The 16,799-nt window shown below is 45.3% G+C and overlaps 1 protein-coding gene across 1 annotated transcript in view; it reads left to right on the forward strand.

Moving 5' to 3' along the window:
• Acot12 (acyl-CoA thioesterase 12) overlaps positions 1-15,257 on the forward strand; it is a 37,101-nt gene extending 21,844 nt beyond the window's left edge. The window contains exons 6-15 of the mRNA XM_048455894.3: positions 1,401-1,557; positions 2,134-2,253; positions 2,991-3,141; positions 3,646-3,701; positions 3,977-4,040; positions 4,848-4,931; positions 10,650-10,783; positions 12,451-12,579; positions 13,912-14,038; positions 14,612-15,257. Of these exons, the coding sequence (XP_048311851.3) occupies positions 1,401-1,557; positions 2,134-2,253; positions 2,991-3,141; positions 3,646-3,701; positions 3,977-4,040; positions 4,848-4,931; positions 10,650-10,783; positions 12,451-12,579; positions 13,912-14,038; positions 14,612-14,761 (1,172 nt within the window). The 3' untranslated portion in view covers positions 14,762-15,257. The remainder of the gene's footprint in view (positions 1-1,400; positions 1,558-2,133; positions 2,254-2,990; positions 3,142-3,645; positions 3,702-3,976; positions 4,041-4,847; positions 4,932-10,649; positions 10,784-12,450; positions 12,580-13,911; positions 14,039-14,611) is intronic.
• Positions 15,258-16,799: the final 1,542 nt, after the last annotated feature.

Below are 16,799 nucleotides of genomic sequence, written 5' to 3' on the forward strand. Positions count from 1 at the left end.
TGGCTGTAAATGAAGCAACCGAGTCCTAAGAAGCAGAGAACACGGGGAAAGGGGGTGGTGTGTGAGTCTTTCTCCTGTGATGGTGCATAGGAGATTATAAGTCCCAGAAGACACGGGGTGGGGCAGTGATACAAGCATCTTTTCTTCCGTGGCTGTGCATAGGGGACCACATGCCCATGCTGCAGGTGATGGGACTTCACGTAGTGTCAGTGGCCCCTCCGACTCCATGTTCTCTTATTTTAGTGATATATTGAGTGTTAAGTGACACAGGATAGGTGCTCTGTACTTCAAGCCCGTAACTGGAGTATGTACATAGGAATACAACAGTAAAGCCACCTTTATCATCAAAAGACTGTCATATTATCTTCAAAGTGTCTACCTTTCCGTACCTTTTTCCACCACAGAAAGTTCCAGTTTAAATGGAACCATTATTTTAATCAGAATTCTGCTGTATTTGTTTGGCAAGTGGGGAACCTTTCCCCACCCCCTGTGTGTGTGTGTGTGTCATATTTTTGAGACTTGGTTTCTCTGTGTAGTTATGACTATCCTAGAATTTGCTTTGTAGACCAGGCTGACCTCGAACTCACAGAGATCTGCCTCCCAGACACTGGGATTGACACCAAGCCCAACCAGGCTGCATGTTTCTTTAAGGGCCCTCCTGATTTCCTTTTTCATGATCTCTCTCCTTCTGCTCCTCATTTGGACCTTGGGGGCTCAGTCCAGTGCTCCAATGTGGGTCTCCGTCTCTATCTCCATCTATCGTCAGATGAAGGTTCCCTCTAGTCCTGCCTTGTGGGATGCGTTCACCCTTGGGATACAAGGGGACTGATCGAATGAGAGCTCACCAAGGCCAGCTGGACTGGGACTGAACGAGCATGTGATCAAACCGGAGTCTCTAAATGTGACTGACATGGGGGCTGACTGAGAAGCCATTGTCAATGGCACTGGGTCTTGTTTCGTCTGCATGTACTGGCTTTCTGGGATCCTAGCCTGTTTGGATGCTCACCTTCCTAGGCCTGGAGGGAGGGGGGAAGAACTTGAACTTCCCACAGGGCAGAAAACCCTGACTGCTCTTAGGATTGGAGAGGAAGGAGGGGAGGGAATGAGGGGGAGGAGGAGAGGGAGTGGGGGAGAATGGGAGGGTATGGGGAGGAGGGGAGGAAGTAGAAATTTTTATAAACAAATAAATTAATTAATAAAAAAAATAATAAGGGCCCTCCTGGTCTGTCATCAACCCAGAACAGCAGGAGCAGCTGCTTTTCAGAGGAAGGCCCTGGAAGGCCGCTCTTCAGAGCCCACTCACATCCTCGATGCGAGGTTTTATGGACGATGTTATTTTTCTGAAAAGGAGTTGTGTTTTCTTCATGGCTGATTCCACTGTCTCTGCTGTCACCTCACAGATCCCGTTTGTAACGGTGAAGAAGGAACGGCCACCACCATGGGCACCTCCGTTCAGAGCATCGAACTTGTCCTCCCACCCCATGCAAACCATCACGGCAACACGTTTGGTGGACAGATTATGGCATGGATGGAGACAGTTGCAACCATTTCTGCAAGGTCCTCAGGGCTGGCTGGGTGGGTGGGGCTAAGGGCACAGGAAACGTGGCGTAAAGTGGTTTTCCCTTTCATAAGTTACAGGGAACTGTGAAATGTATATATTTTTTTTTAGCCTTTCTTGCTCTGTGCACCAATCCAGGCATTTTTTTTTTCTACGAAGGGAAAATTTGGTTTTTAATCTCTGGATAAACTCAGTGACTGGGGAACCTGAGAAACAGTGTGATCGGGATTGGCTGGCAGTTGTCAGCTCATTGTGTCCTACCCTAGCCCACAATCACAGTGCCCTGGGACCTTTGTCAGGAGCTGTCAGGATGAACATGACGCTCAGATGACAACTTTTGTAGGGACTTCTGGAGAGGACAGACCAATGCCAAAAAAACCACCATCTTCCTGAAATACCCACTTTGTTCCCCCAAGTCTCGGAGGTTGTGTTCGGATCCTCTCTACCCGTAGTCTTCTTGAGTAGTCTACTTAGGAAACAGGTCACTTGTTTGTCCGGTGCAGCCATCCAATGACTTAATTGTTTGAGACTGCCAGGGGGATGTTCATCTCCTGCTTTTTCCTTTGTCTGCTCAGCCGTCTGTGTCATGGGCATCCCTTTCTGAAGTCTGTGGATATGTTTAAATTCCGGGGACCATCCACAGTTGGGGACCGCCTTGTCTTCAATGCCATGGTCAACAACACGTTTAAGAACAGGTAAAGTGTGCTCCTTGTGCCAATTCAGAGCCAGGCGCAAACGATGCTCTCCTTTCAACTGGGAGATGAGGGTAGGAGTTCCCCCACAATACCATCAAATTATTTTTAGACCTCACTCAGTACGGACACATCCTTATGTCTTCTGTTCTGCCTGCGGTCTCTCCACACTCAGGAAACTGTGATGGATTGTTCTGTCCCTTGGGGTGCTGGGAAATCCAGCTGACCCAGGATTGTTCCAATTGGTACCTGCTATCCTAACATAGTTGTTAGTTCTTCCTTTTGGCATCCATCATGGGCTTGTTGTTTATGGCAGTGAGTCCAGACTGCATGCCGGTTAGTTTTGGTATTCTTGGTGTAAAGCGAAAGGGCTCCACGTAGGTTTCTCTTCTTTGTCAGATGTAAAACAGAAAAGGGGGGGGTATCTCTGTTTTCTGCCAATATTCAGCCTTTCATGCTTTTAAACCATAGAGGTATTGTTTTTAAGGAAGAAATTTGACACAATTTGACTCACTGACCCATTAGCTAAATATGTCAATGGGTGTGTGTCCCCATGGGAAGGGAAAATGGAAGCTCACTCAGGCATTCCTACGACACCCTCCCAGTGGCTTTGGGCAGCTCTACAGATTTGCTAACGTCAAAGGAGAAAGACTGGGTCCTTGTCCTCTTGTTGCTTGGTGGGAGGGGAGGCTGACCATGCCACAGTCCTTTTTGCCTACCTCGCTGCATCCCCCTTGCAGCGTGGAAGTTGGAGTGCGTGTTGAGGCCTTTGACTGTCAGGAGTGGGCCGAGGGCCGAGGCCGCCACATCAACAGTGCTTTCCTCATTTACAATGCTGTTGATGATCAGGAGGAAATCATCACCTTCCCCAGAATCCAACCCATATCAAAGGTCAGTTGTCACCACGCGAGCCTCAGTGAGCACAGAGCTCCGTGAATCTCCAAGAGGTTTGCTTTCTTCTCTGCCTAACAAGTCCAGCGGGCTCTTTCCTCTTCCCCACCCATCACTCTGGCGCTGTACCTCTCTTTCCCGTCAGATGCTGCTGTGTAGCAGGTGTCTCTCTACGTCCTCTTTCTGAATCTGCTCTCGTGTCTAGGGCGTCCTGTTCTTGATGCTGAGCCACGTTCGTGGTCAACCTGTCTTTCTGAACCGGGAATCAACTTACGCTAGTGCTCACCTCTTCTGAAAACTCCAGAGTGAAATCTGTATGAATTTAGGAGCAGAAATTTAAAACTCTCCACCTTCAGAAGGAAACAAAAGGAGCTGAGCCGAGAGGCCCAGACCCCATGGGGAAGCATCACAGAGACACAGAGCCCCAGTCAGCCTAGGGGAAGGATACCCAAGGACCGCAGTGCCACCATATTAGAAACTGATTGTTTGTGCTCTTTCTTAAAGGATGATCTGCAACGTTATCAGGGAGCTATCGCAAGAAGGAGAATTCGCCTGGGCAGGTAAAGGACGTAACGCGTGAGGCTGCCATGGGCTTCTCTCCCTCTGATGAGCCACTGACTGCTTGGGGTCCCTGTTCGCACATAATGGGAAAGAAAGGGGCCTAATGGTTTCTGAAAAGTTAAAAATGACTCAGTCTGGAAATGGCTCTTCCTGATTCTCCCACCAAAGAGCTTGTTATTAAGCAGCTGACTTCAAATCAAGAAATTATCATGCGTCCCGTATTAAAGCCGAGAAAAGAAAATTGTTACTTTATCCCTTAAATTTTTTTTTTCAGGAAATATGTTATTTCCCACAAAAAAGAAGCTCCACCCAGCACACAATGGGATATAAGCAAAAAGGTAACCGTGCGGCACTTTGGGATGCTTCATGTAAACAGCACACCATCCCTGAGGCAGAAACCGTCTCCAACAGGTCCAGGTTGTATCTACATGGGTGGAGCGAGAGGGTGAACTGTGTAACTCCCGTTCCTAAATGATGTCAAGCAAGTCATCAACCATTGGTTGTGCTACAGTCAGGTGTGACTCTGTGGACTGTTGGCATGGAACATTCCAAGCTGGTGTCTTGCCCTGATTTGCAATGAATGACATGCTTATGAAGTTAAACTTTGATAGAGCAAGAAGGATTGGCTGTGGTCAGGAGGTGGTTCCATGGTTAAGCGCACTCACTGGAGGCTCTCTTCCAGAGGTCCTGGGTTTAATTCCCACAGCCACACAGTAACCCCAGTTCCAGAAGATCTGGTGCCCTCTTCCGGCCTCCACAGGCACTGAGACACGTGAGACATACATGCAGGCAAAATATCCATATACATAAAATAAAAATAAACATTTTTTTTAAAAGAAGATTTTGTTAAACATTTTGACAATAAAATCTAATGTGGGATCCAAGTTTACTTAGCACACACATTGTTAAAAGTCATACTGAAGGGTGTCTGCCTGGGCTCAGGATACCAACTAGAAGTATACACAATTGATGAGCATATACTTACTTTGTCTGGACTTTGAGATAGAAGTTAGATATTAGCAATAGATACTTTAGTTATGCTCAACTTTGGCTAAATCTATACCTCCTTCAACTCTGAAACAGAAAATGACTGACTCCAAGCCTATATATTGAACACCCAGTTTTAAAATTTTTGTGCATTTTAGGAATCCCTAAGCAATGCCAATGTGGTGGCTCTCAAAAATCTGGCATCCAGAAGCGGTTGGGAGGTTACCAGCACTTTGGAGAAGGTAAGTGCCAGTGTTCCTGCCTCTCCTGCCATAGCAAATTAAAGCTAGCATGGTGGTCATGATTCCAAGGCTTATGTGCTGCTCTACTTAAGGGCAATAGTTTCTAAGAGCTGGGCTTCCTTCTAGCCCTGGGCCTTCCTAAAGCTGGATAACTTGGGCATTGACATCTGCCCCCCACACTCCTGCTTCCTGCAAGCCTGGGTTCTCTCTTATGTAACCCCACCTCCTACGTCTCAGTCTCTCCTGCCCATCTTCATCCACCCAAACCTGATGGTCTTGATGAGCCAGGACAAACACTTCTCTGTAAGTCCTCTCTTGACTTAATGCTCTTCTCTCTCTACTAGCTCCTTTGGCGTCTCTAAAACTAATTTGTCTTTGAATTCTTTTCTGTCTTGTGATGCTTCATCTGCAGCTGCTATAAGTTGCTATTTAAACCTTACATTGGAATTTAAGTTTTCAATTATCTTTTATTCCAAACAGATAAATAAACCTTTTAAGAAGGAAGTCTTGTCTCGATTTCTTTGTATCTCTCTTAGCTTACAATTTTGGCACATTATCAAGTTGAAATAAGTGTATATATCATTTGGGTCTTAATTTAAGGATATTGGAAGACTCTTGGAAGTCAATGCCCACATTCACTAGACTCTATGCTCTAGGGGACACTGCTCAGCCACCATATTCCCAGACCATAGTAGATAGCAGTGCCTGGCAAGATGATCGGGTTGGCCAGGTTTGGGGTATGTCTGCTATAGACTGGTGTTCACTGTCAGTGAAACACTACCCTAGAAAAGAGGTAGTCAAATGCCCTAACTGTCCTGGAACAGTCCACGCTTGTACCTATAGTCCCATCATAACTTCAGTCATGCCTCAGAATGAGAATCAAACAATCCTCTCACCTTGGAATCTAAGTAAATTTGAAGGTTACTTCCTTGGTTGTTTTCAGTCTTCACTGTGACTTCGTTTGGGTGTTGCTTTGTTGTTTGATTCGGTTATTTCTTTGTCCACACTGTTGAATCTTTCCAGGATCTTCCTTATGCCCCTTAGATCCAGCTAGGTTGCCATGCCTACCGGGCTCATGGTGATGCAGAAATAGGTTTAATAACTAAAACATTGGTTTCTCACTATTGCTCATAAAAGATGCCTCAACACCTTCTGTTCCTTTCTTTTCTTGATATGAAATCTGTCTCTCACTTTTTGTTGCTAGCTTTTGAGAGTCGCCAACAGGCTTACCCACCCCCCACCCCAGCCATCTTACTCTGTAGCTGACCTTGGATCCAGGGTCTTCCTACATTTTCCTCCCCAAGAATTTGGATCACCAGTGTGTACCACAGCCAATTTTTTATTCTTATTTTCAATGTAAATGAATTTGAAGTCTTATATCTTAGAGACAAAATTAGAGAGTACTTAAGGTTTTAATTAATATTTTATTTTCTATTTATAAAGTGAGAGATCACTAAAAGTAATAGAAGAAGCCAGCGGCAAATCTAGAAACAGCACACGTGTGCATGAAACTGCTTAAGAATACCATCAGGAAGTTCACAAACAAGGAGGACATCGTAGTGTTTCACCCACAGGGGTCAGATCTAACTTAGACAAGTTAAGGTACAGACAGATACAACAACAACAACAACAAAAGAGCCCCCCCAAAGTGTGGTTCTCAACTCTTGCAGGTAACCTCGTGAGGGAAGACAAAGAGAGCCTTCTAGGCGGTGCTTATCTCTAGTTGAGTCTTCCAGGGGAGAAATTACTATGAGGGGCCTGGCCTGATAGGCACGGATATTTTAAGGAGTGTCTGAAGTCTGAGAAAGCACCAAAAATACGGTGAAAACAAAAAGGACGTAGTTTGCTTAAAAATCTTCTCTAGGAAAACGTCCTTGTATCGGAAGCTGACCCGAGGGGATCCAGTGTCAGGAGAGCTGAAAGAGACAATTAGATCCAGAGCGCTGCCTGCCCGTCCCCAGCCCTTGCCATCTGTAGGTGCCTCCGCCAACTAGGCCTCTATAGAAAAGTTTCTGCTGGGCGGTGGGGGCACACCTTCAGTCCCAGCCCTTGGCAGGCAGAGGCAGGCGGATCTCTGTGAGTTCTAGGTCAACCTTGTCTACAGAGTTCCAGGAAGGCCAGGGCTGTCACACAGTGAAGCCCTATCTCAAAAAAGCAGTTTTCTCTTCCTGTCTATAATGTAACCTCAAGAACATATTTATCTCCTGATACAAAAAGTCTAAAACTTTTTGTTTATAGTATAATATTTTGTTATAATAAAACAGTTTATTATAGTACTGATTGGCATCCAAACAGTTCCAAGCAGAGCACTGTTATCATGAAAACAGTTTCACTGATGGAATCTGAGCACACTTGCTTCATTGAGTCTGAAGCTAATCATGTTTAGCTTCATTTCAGAGAATTAACTGTCCAGTGTTAGAGGAGGGGGCTGCTCATTGGTTTCCTGCCGCCTGGTTAGCAAGGAGCTGCTTATTCATCCCAGCCACCCAGAACCGAAATAATCACACAGAAACTGTATTATTTAAGTAACTGTTTGGCCCATTAGCCCTAGCTTCTTTTTGGCTAACTCTTACATATTAATTTAACATGTTTCTATTAATCTGTGTATCACCACATGGCTGTGGTTTACTGGCTAAAGTTCCCAGTGTCTGTTTCCTGTGGCTCCATGGCTTCTCTCTAACTCCACCCTTCTTTCTCCCAGCATTCAGCTTAGTTTTCCCCACCTACCTAAGTTCTGCCTATCAACAGACCAAACCAGTTTTCTTTATTCACTGATGGTAATCACAGCATGCAGAGGGGGATCCCACATCAGTCCAGTGCTCCCAGACACTGGAGTTGGTTATAAATCATGTCTACTTCCATCCCCATCATCAAAGGAAAGTCATTTTCTTGGATAACTGTTCTTGGAGAATCTCTCCTTGAATCCAAAGCTGGCTGGATTGACTCCTGTCAATCTGCATAAGACACCACCACCCAGGCAACTCAGAGAAGAAAATGTGTTATCGGACTTAAGTTCCAGAGGGTGAGAGTCCACAGCGGGCGCTAGGAACAGCAGAGAGGTGACATCTCAACCTCTGCAGGAGGCAGGGAGAGCACACTGGAAACGGCATGGGCTTTTCAACCCGTAAGCCCACCCCTGGTGACACACCTTCTCCAATAAGTCCACACCTCCTGTTCCTTCCCAAACAGCCACCAACTGGGGACTAAGGTTTCAAATGCAAGAGACTTATGTGGAGCATCTCATTCAAAGCTCCACGGTGCCTTTTCTCTGGCAAATTTAAAGAGCCAAAATGGACCACTGCCTCTTTTTTTTTTTTTTTTTTTGTCTCCTTTTGCATCCATGACACTGGTTCAGGTAGCAGGATAATAAGGAGGACTTCTGGCTACTTTTACCTTCTCAGGGAAAGAATAGATGTCACTCACTCATCCTCTACGGATACGTCAGTGAGCCCTGTTTGTGAAGGCAGAATTTAATTGTGGCTACTACTTCCGGCTCAAGGATAAAATGTGTCTGCAAGCTGGAGAGCCGCTCACTGGAAAACTCCTGCTTTAATTTCCTGAGGCTTTCACAACCGAGGACCACTCACTGGGCCATGTGAACCATAGGAATCTCTGGTGTCTCTCTTCTTCTGAAGGGGGGTATTCTGAGATCAAGCACAGGAAGGCTGGTGGCTTGTGAGGAAGGAGCATTAGTTCCTTGCCTCTCACCTGGCGAGAGACTTCTCTGGTCAGCCTTACTGAGCCTTGGTTTGCAAGGCCGATCCCTGCCTTCATCTCCACACCGTGTCCTCCCTGAGTGCCTGTCTGTGTCCAGCCTCCCTCCCCCATAAAGACGTCAGTCATATTGGGCCTACCTTCCTGCAATATGACCTCATTTTAAGTGAATCATATTGGCAAAGACCCTGTTTTCATACAAAGTCACATTACAAGATACAAGAGGTTAGGGCTCTACCATAGGAGTGTGGACAGCAGGGGACCATGAGTCAACTCTAAGCAAGTATTTAGCCCAATGGAATAATCTCTCCCCACACCTCGGTTCATGACAACCCCAAAGCTAGCATGCCACCAACTCCGCTGATTCTGCAGTGCGCCAACACCCAGGCCTAGAGATGCCTGGTGACCAACCAACACCCAGGCCTAGAGACGCCTGATGACCAACCAGTACCCAGGCCTAGAGACGCCTGATGACCAACCAGCACCCAGGCCTAGAGATGCCTGGTGACCAACCAGCACCCAGGCCTAGAGATGCCTGATGACCAACCAGCACCCAGGCCTAGAGATGCCTGGTGACCAACCAGCACCCAGACATAGAGATGCCTAGTGACCAACCAGTAGCCAGGCCTACAGATGCCAGGTGACCAGCCAGTAGCCAGACCTAGAGACGCCTGGTGACCAACCAGTAACCAGACCTAGAGACGCCTAGTGACCAACTAGCACCCAGACATAGAGATGCCTAGTGACCAACCAGTAGCCAGACCTAGAGATGCCATGTGATCAACCAGCACCCAGGCCTAGAGATGCCTGGTCATCAAAAATTTCTGTGAATTTTCATCAGTGGACTTCCTTTTGGCTCTGTGCTGATGGCAGCCATGCGAGACCCCACCCGGTTTTCTTTGTATTTGGCGAGTGCTCACCGTCTAAGCCAGACCTTGCTTTGCAGGCTGGAATTAGAGATACCCATGACCGGAAAGGGATATGTTTTTGCCTAAGCGAGTAATCACTTGTTTGCTGCCTAAGCTTCTTGTAGTGGATTTCTCATTTCTTCACCCTCATAGTGAGGGTGACGTTGCGTTTCGATACAGATAGATGTTTCAATAAAGGTCAGTTCTTCACAGCTTGATTTCTTTCCATCTGCCTGAGCCCTGTGGTTGGAGCCCTAGCCTCGCGTTTGTTTGCCTTCTCACAGCTTGTTGCCATGGGAATGATTAGAAGATGGAAAATGTTAGCACTAACTTCAAAAGACCCTGAAAGAGATGGAGAAATTGAGCAGAATAGAAATGTGCCCTTAGCTGAACACATACATCTGATTATTTTTAAAAAATTAGGAAGATAGCTCAAAGCCACGAAAATGATATTAGTGTTTAAGTATATGTCAAATGGCTCCTGCTTATCTAACAGACACGACATATTAGACGCCGGCCTTGCCACTCAAAATGCAAAGAATCCTTTGTGGGGAAGGAACGTGCTCCAGGGGTCCTTTAGAGAAATTGGGTTTGTCCTGGAGATAGGTGGCTCATTTCCTGGGTTCCTTTAGACCTTTCAGGACATGTCTGACACCCAAGGAGAGTGTTATGGTTCATAGTCTTGTTTCTGGAGCCTGAGGGTAGAGCGGCACTGGCCTGTCTAGCACCCTGGTGGCATTTTCTGTTTTTAGTGTCCAGGGGCAGGAAATACCACAGAGATCAAGACAGAAAAGCTTTGGGGTTTTATTTTTCATGAAAAAAAATTGATGCAAATGAACTCACTCACATGTTATTTGGATGGCACAGAACTAGCGTCCTGCTCAGGCTTCTGGGCACCCAAGACTGATGTGAAATGGTTGTTGTTTGGCTTCCTTAGTATTCAGATGAGCGGATAGATGCCAAACCTGGTGTGGGCTCTTATGATTCCACACTCACATGTGTGCATAAATGCATGTGTGCATGGGTACGTGTATGTGAGTCTTTTAAAGCAAAAATACATTTTTCTCCTGTAATTTAATTTTTTCATATCTTTTAGATAAAAATATATACCCTGGAAGAGCAAGATGCCATATCTGTTAAGGTTGAAAAGCGTGTTGGCAGCCCGGCCCACACGGCCTATCATCTCTTGTCCGACTTCACAAATCGACCTTTATGGGACCCCCATTACATGTAAGAACAAAGTTAACTTTTTTCTTAATCAAGCCCGACCCTGTAGGAAAGGTAACTTCATCTGTATTTCATCGACACTGCCCAGTGCAGGATAGATTTATTGTTCCGGGAACTCAGAGAGGTTTTAGAGTTTGCTTTGTGCACACCACTGCATCAGGTGACACTGAGATGTGCAAGGCAACAGTTACTACACTCATCTGTGTCCTCTGTGTTTGGCACATGTGGCCCACATCTTCAAATGTGATGATACTGTTGCTATTGTTGAGACCTGGCAAGGCTGCATTGACAGCCCTGTCAGGACCTGCCGTGGAACCAGCTCAACCAGGCTCTGTAGCACACACGCTTTCTTTTCTATACAGCCTCAGGCTCTTGGGAAGGTATCCAGTGTCTTCCCAGACGATTTTTTTTTCCCTGTGAACTCATAAGTAGAAAGTTATGACTTCCAGCAGCGAGTCCTGGAGGAAGGCACCACCTGCTGCTCTCTCTTGATTCTCTCTTGACGATCTGATCATGCTTGGCTCCGGTCCATCCTCTTTCCGCCCCCCATCCCCCGACTTTCTGTCTCTTCATTTCTAGAGCTATCTCTTCCATTCCAACTTTGCTGGCATATGGTTGGTCATACCTGTCCATAGGTCCCAATCCACATATTTAAACACTCTGCATGAAAAGTGTGTGTGTGTGTGTGAGTGTGTGTGTGCGTGCGCATCAGACATGCAGATTTCTCTTACTTTTGTCTTTAAATAGTATGGCAACTACCAACCTACAATACCATTTACATTGTGTATGTGATTTAGAGATGTTCCAGAGCATACTGGAGGGTGTGCATGCGTTACAATGAAAATACTGTGTCACTGTACGTAAGGGGCTTGAGCATCAAAGGTTTGGGTGTTGCCACAGGTATAGGGATGACCATGGAACTGTGAGCTCTGTCAGCTGCCCCGCAGTGACAGCTCACACTCGGGTCTAGCCTCCAAAGCTACAGAGCACTGCAGCATCTCCAAGACACCTTGTCTTCCAACGCGTTACTTTACATGTTTCTGCCACAATTCTGTTCAACTGGATATACCATTTAAATTGAGCATGGACAGAGAAGCCAGTGAATTCATTTAAATGTAACCAACTTCTCTTGTATATCTACTTGCGACTTGAGGTCTGCATCAAGCATTTGCATTTAGCTCTCACAATAACCCCTCAATACGATTATCTGCATTATACAGATGAATAATAAAATGACTTGTCTAACACAGCATGGCCACTAAGCAGCAATCTGAGAGTCAAAGACAAGTGGCTTAGCTTCAAAGTTTATTTCCTTCCAGGGTATTATAAGGGTATATAAGGGTATAAAGGCTGAGTGCTGGCACCAGCCTTATATCTCACTCATCTTCAAAATGTTTTATTTGATCCTAGAAAAAGATAATTTTGTGAAAGCTTATTGCCTTCCTTTGGAATTTTGAGGGAAGTGACCTCGAAGCCAGACGGCTGACACCTTTCCATCGCGTGTAAAATTACTCCTCCTGAGCAAACAACTCGTTCCAAAGTCAGCCTTCCAGCAGTGTGGAGGGGAAGCAGTCAGCAGAACAAGTGAAGACAGATGTCAAGAAGGAGATCAGGCCGATAAATAAGCAAAGCGGTAGGAAGCATGTCTGATCACTTCTCTCTTCACACAGCTCCTGTGATGTCGTGGACCAGGTGAGTGAGGACGATCTGATATATCACATCATCTGCTCGGTGGTAGACGGCGACAAACCCAAAGACATCACAGTGCTTGTGTCGCGACGAAAGCCTCTCAAAGACAAGTGAGTACACACAGCTCCTGCGGCCCCGGCACTGCCTGCTAGCGACTAGAAATGAACGACCATGAAAACAGAAAAGCCATCATGGACGTTTCCAGTCCTTAGTCATATCCATCCGGGTCTTCCAAAATAAATGAGTCTTCAGTTACCATTTTAACACTGTGCTCAGGCATTGTCAGCTGTGTGCCGAGGGCCCACAGGAACGCTAAAGCTGCCCCCTTCTGCTCTGTGTGGACTAAAATGAGTAGGTGAGAAGCCTCAAGGCCTCTCGTTATCAGTAAAATCGGCGGGAGGAATGACAGCACCAGAAACTGAGACGTCACAAAGGCCGTGCCACTTTAGCCATCCAAACTGGCCCACTGAGAGCTAGGGCCAAACGCTGTGCCACATCAGCCATCCAAACTGGCTCACAGTGTGCTGGGGACTAGGCCATGGGTCAGAGTGTGAACGTGGCCTTCTCATGTACCCTGGACCACACAGAGCATGGAATTGAAAGAACAGTGTCCCAAATAATCCCCCTACACATGGGCTAATAATGTTCACAGGTGTTCAATGTAGCACCTTCTATTATATCAAAGTATATAACAAATACACTGATGTCTAGCTTATAAATTATGATAAATCCACAATGCGGAACGGTGAGTCACCTCCAAGGAGGACAAAGTAGTTATAGGGGCCCATATACAAAACTATCTCTATACATTTATTGTTCAGTAAAATCAGGTTGTGAGCTGTATTTGCAAAGAGACTTTATTTGTATTACAACCTGCGTGTGTGTTTGCTAATGCTGCTTGGGTATAGTGATAAAATCTAGAGAGCTGCATGTGGAAGCCGAGAATGGTCACTGATGTGGCGGGAAACAGGATTGCAGGTTGCAGGGATTGCAGCAAGAGCAGGCTAAGGGCCACTGTTATTGTCTAGCCGATCGCATTCTTCATTGTTTGAATGTTGATTTTCTTTTTAATTGAAAACAATGGGAAACTGAAATCATAACCCTTTCGGGCACACTAAAATTTGAGTGATTCCGGGCTTGTGCCTTGTGAAGTTACCTTCTTCCCTACGTCTGATGGTCTCTAGAGAAAAGGGCTTATTGTTTGTTTGTTTTAACCTTAACCACTCATCCAGAGGAGTCTAGTTTTCAGAGCTCACTTATAACAGGACAATAAAGTTGTCCCATGGGCTGGGGATGGAGCCACTGTTGGAGAACTTGCCAAGCATGCAGTAAGCCCTGAATTTAATCCTAGAACCACAGAAGCAAATTAATGCATGCCAGAATAAATGTACTGTCTAACAGTCCTCCCATGCGGAGTTAGGACATATGCTCTTGTCTTCCAGTGACACTTACATCGTAGCAGTGAAGTCGGTCTCGCTGCCGTCCATCCCCGCATCTGCACAGTACATCAGAAGCGAGGTCATATGTGCGGGCTTTCTCATCCAGGCGGTCGACAGTAGTTCATGCACCGTATGTTTGATGAAATATTTGTGCCTACATTCATTCTCACAGAAACGGGAGAGCCTCTTCATTTTCCCCAGATCTCTAATTAATCATAGTCTTAGAATGTGTGTACTCACTAAAAAGACCCCTTGGTCCCTCTTTCCAGAGTTCACCAACAGTCTCAGTTGTTGGAAGAGGGCCGCTTATTGGTTCCCGGCTGCTTAACCCCAGAAACTATATTATTTAAAATACTGTTTGGCCCATTAGCTCTAGCTTCTTATTAGCTAACTCTTACGTCTTAATTTAACCCATTTCTATTAATCTGTATATCGCCTGTGGCTGTGCTTACTGGGTAAAGTCCTGGCGCCTGTCTCCAGTGGACTACATGACTTCTCTCTGACTCCACCCCTCCTTCTCCCAGCATTCAGTCTAGCTTGCCCCACCTACCTAAGCCCTACCTACTATAGGTTCAAAGCAATTTCTTTATTCATTAATGGTAATCACAGCATACAGAGGGAAATCCCACATCACTCAGTCTCTTGCTTGAAAGTTCTCCAAGCCAATAAAAACTCAACATGTTGTATTTTCTCTTTGGCACAGGTAGCGTACCTGAATCAGATGTCAGACAGCATCCTCCCTTACTTTGCTGGCAATATCGGTGGCTGGTCCAAATCCATTGAGGAAGCTGCAGCTGCTTGTATAAAGTTCATAGAGAATGCTGCTCATGATGGACTTAAAAGCGTGTTATAAATGGTCAACTCTCATTGATCTGTAATTTAATTTCCCAGGTTTAATCCCAAGGGTCCTTGCCCTTTCATTTGGCAAGCTTTGGAACCATACAAAGATTTAGTGGCAGCCTAGAGCACAATGCAGTTATGAAGATATTAAAAACTAACATGTGTTCTGGTGGTTTGGATCCAAACTACAAGACCTCTAAAGGCCCACTCTACAGACACTGGGAAGTTGCCTGGATGCAATACTGCATGATCTAGAAAATGTCACAACGTTGGTTAAAACTCTTATGGACATCTCCAGAATGCAGTTCAATGCATATGCTGCAATGATGGGTTTATAAAATGTGAAGTGATGGCAGGCTTGAAGCTGCTTAATATTATTTAATATTTTTAATCTGTTTAATATTTTTCCACGGGCAGCAGATGTCTCTGTCAGGGGTCTCTGAGAAGATGTATTCTATGTTTTAGAACTTTAAATTAGGAAGCATTAAAACATAATGGAATTCAATCAATTTTGGTAATAGGAACTACTTTACTCTTGTCATTTTGCATATATTCCAGGTAGACGGCCAATTTAGTACCTATGTCTATATATATGCACACCAAGCACCTGTAAAGTGTGATATTACAAAGAGAATATTAAGAGAGCTCTTCTTTATAGCTGTCCCATTAGCACTTTCTCCCCTAGACTTCAACATTTATCATTCTACATGATGTTGGGTCTTAACTCCTAAGACAAACAGAATGTGCCAGGTAAGCCCCTTCAAAGGATGCCTTTTCCAAACTGAAGATCTCCAGTAGAGGTGGGAGCAAGGGACAGGCTAGGGCCACCCTGCTGTGAACGCACCGGATCTCTGCCTTCACTCTCCTGCCTCCTTCCACTTGCCCACCTGCATAGACTAGGGCTGGTTACAATTATGTTCAACTCTCCATTTCAAGTTTTTCCTGTATGTGAACTTTAGGCTTTAGAATTCTATAAATTACCATTTATATAGCAAAAGAGTAGGTACATGGAATAGCACCTTCTAGAACTAAAAGAACTTCCGAAACGACTTTACATCCTCAGGGGTGATAGAATTAGTGATAAAAGGCTTATATTACACTACAACTTAGTGTCTTAAAATCTCAGATTTTCGAATGAAGTTACTTCTAAATGCTGTATGCAGAGATGTAGGAGGAGGTCACTTGTTGGTTCCCGGCCGCCCGGCTAGCTTGGACCTGAAATAATCACACAGAAACTGTATAAATTAAAACACTGCTTGGCCCATTAGTGCTAGCTTTTTATTGGCTAACTCTTGTATTAATTAATGTGGTAATACACATTTCTAGTAATCTGTGTATTGCCACATAGCTGTGACTTACCAGCTAAAATTCCCAGTGTCTGTCTCTGGCAGTTCCATGGCTTCTCTCTGACTCTGTCCTTCTTTCTCCCAGCACACAGCCTAGCTTTTCCAGCCTAGTTTTGTTCTGCCTTTGCCTTGGGCCCAAAGCAGTTCTTTATTCATTAGCCAATAAAAGCAACACATAGACGTAAGGACCTCCCACACCACAGGGGCTTGGTCTCTGAATTTAGTTGGTGAAATGTTTTCCTGGACAGAAGCAGAAATATTGTGTCTTTACCTGACTCACATTGAGACATAGAGATGTTGTCCATTCCCGTTTGCAGGGTCTACCTTACCCAGGAGGGACAGTAAATGCAGAGCCCTGCCACTCAATCTAGGTTTGCTCCCATGCCACATACTTAGGATGAAGTCTGGTTAAGTTAGAGGTTTTCAACAGCCTTTAATAAAATAGGACCATCATAACAGTATGCTATAACAAAAGCTGTGAATATGAGCTTCTTCTCAAAGTATCTTGCCATGCTGAGCTTACCTTTCTCCGCTCTCCCTGAGATGAGTAGAGATGACACAGTATCTACAGGTACAGATACATGTAGGTGAATTTTGTAGATACCATGACACAGCATTAGCTGCTATTGGCCTTCTGTCTTGAACACGAGCACTGTAGTATTGTGACAGGAATATTGAGTGTCCAACAGACTGGCAAGGAAGACA

The sequence above is a fragment of the Myodes glareolus genome, chromosome 15 (genome assembly GCF_982192425.1).
Source record: "Myodes glareolus chromosome 15, mMyoGla1.1, whole genome shotgun sequence".
Classification (NCBI taxonomy): Eukaryota; Metazoa; Chordata; class Mammalia; order Rodentia; family Cricetidae; genus Myodes; species Myodes glareolus.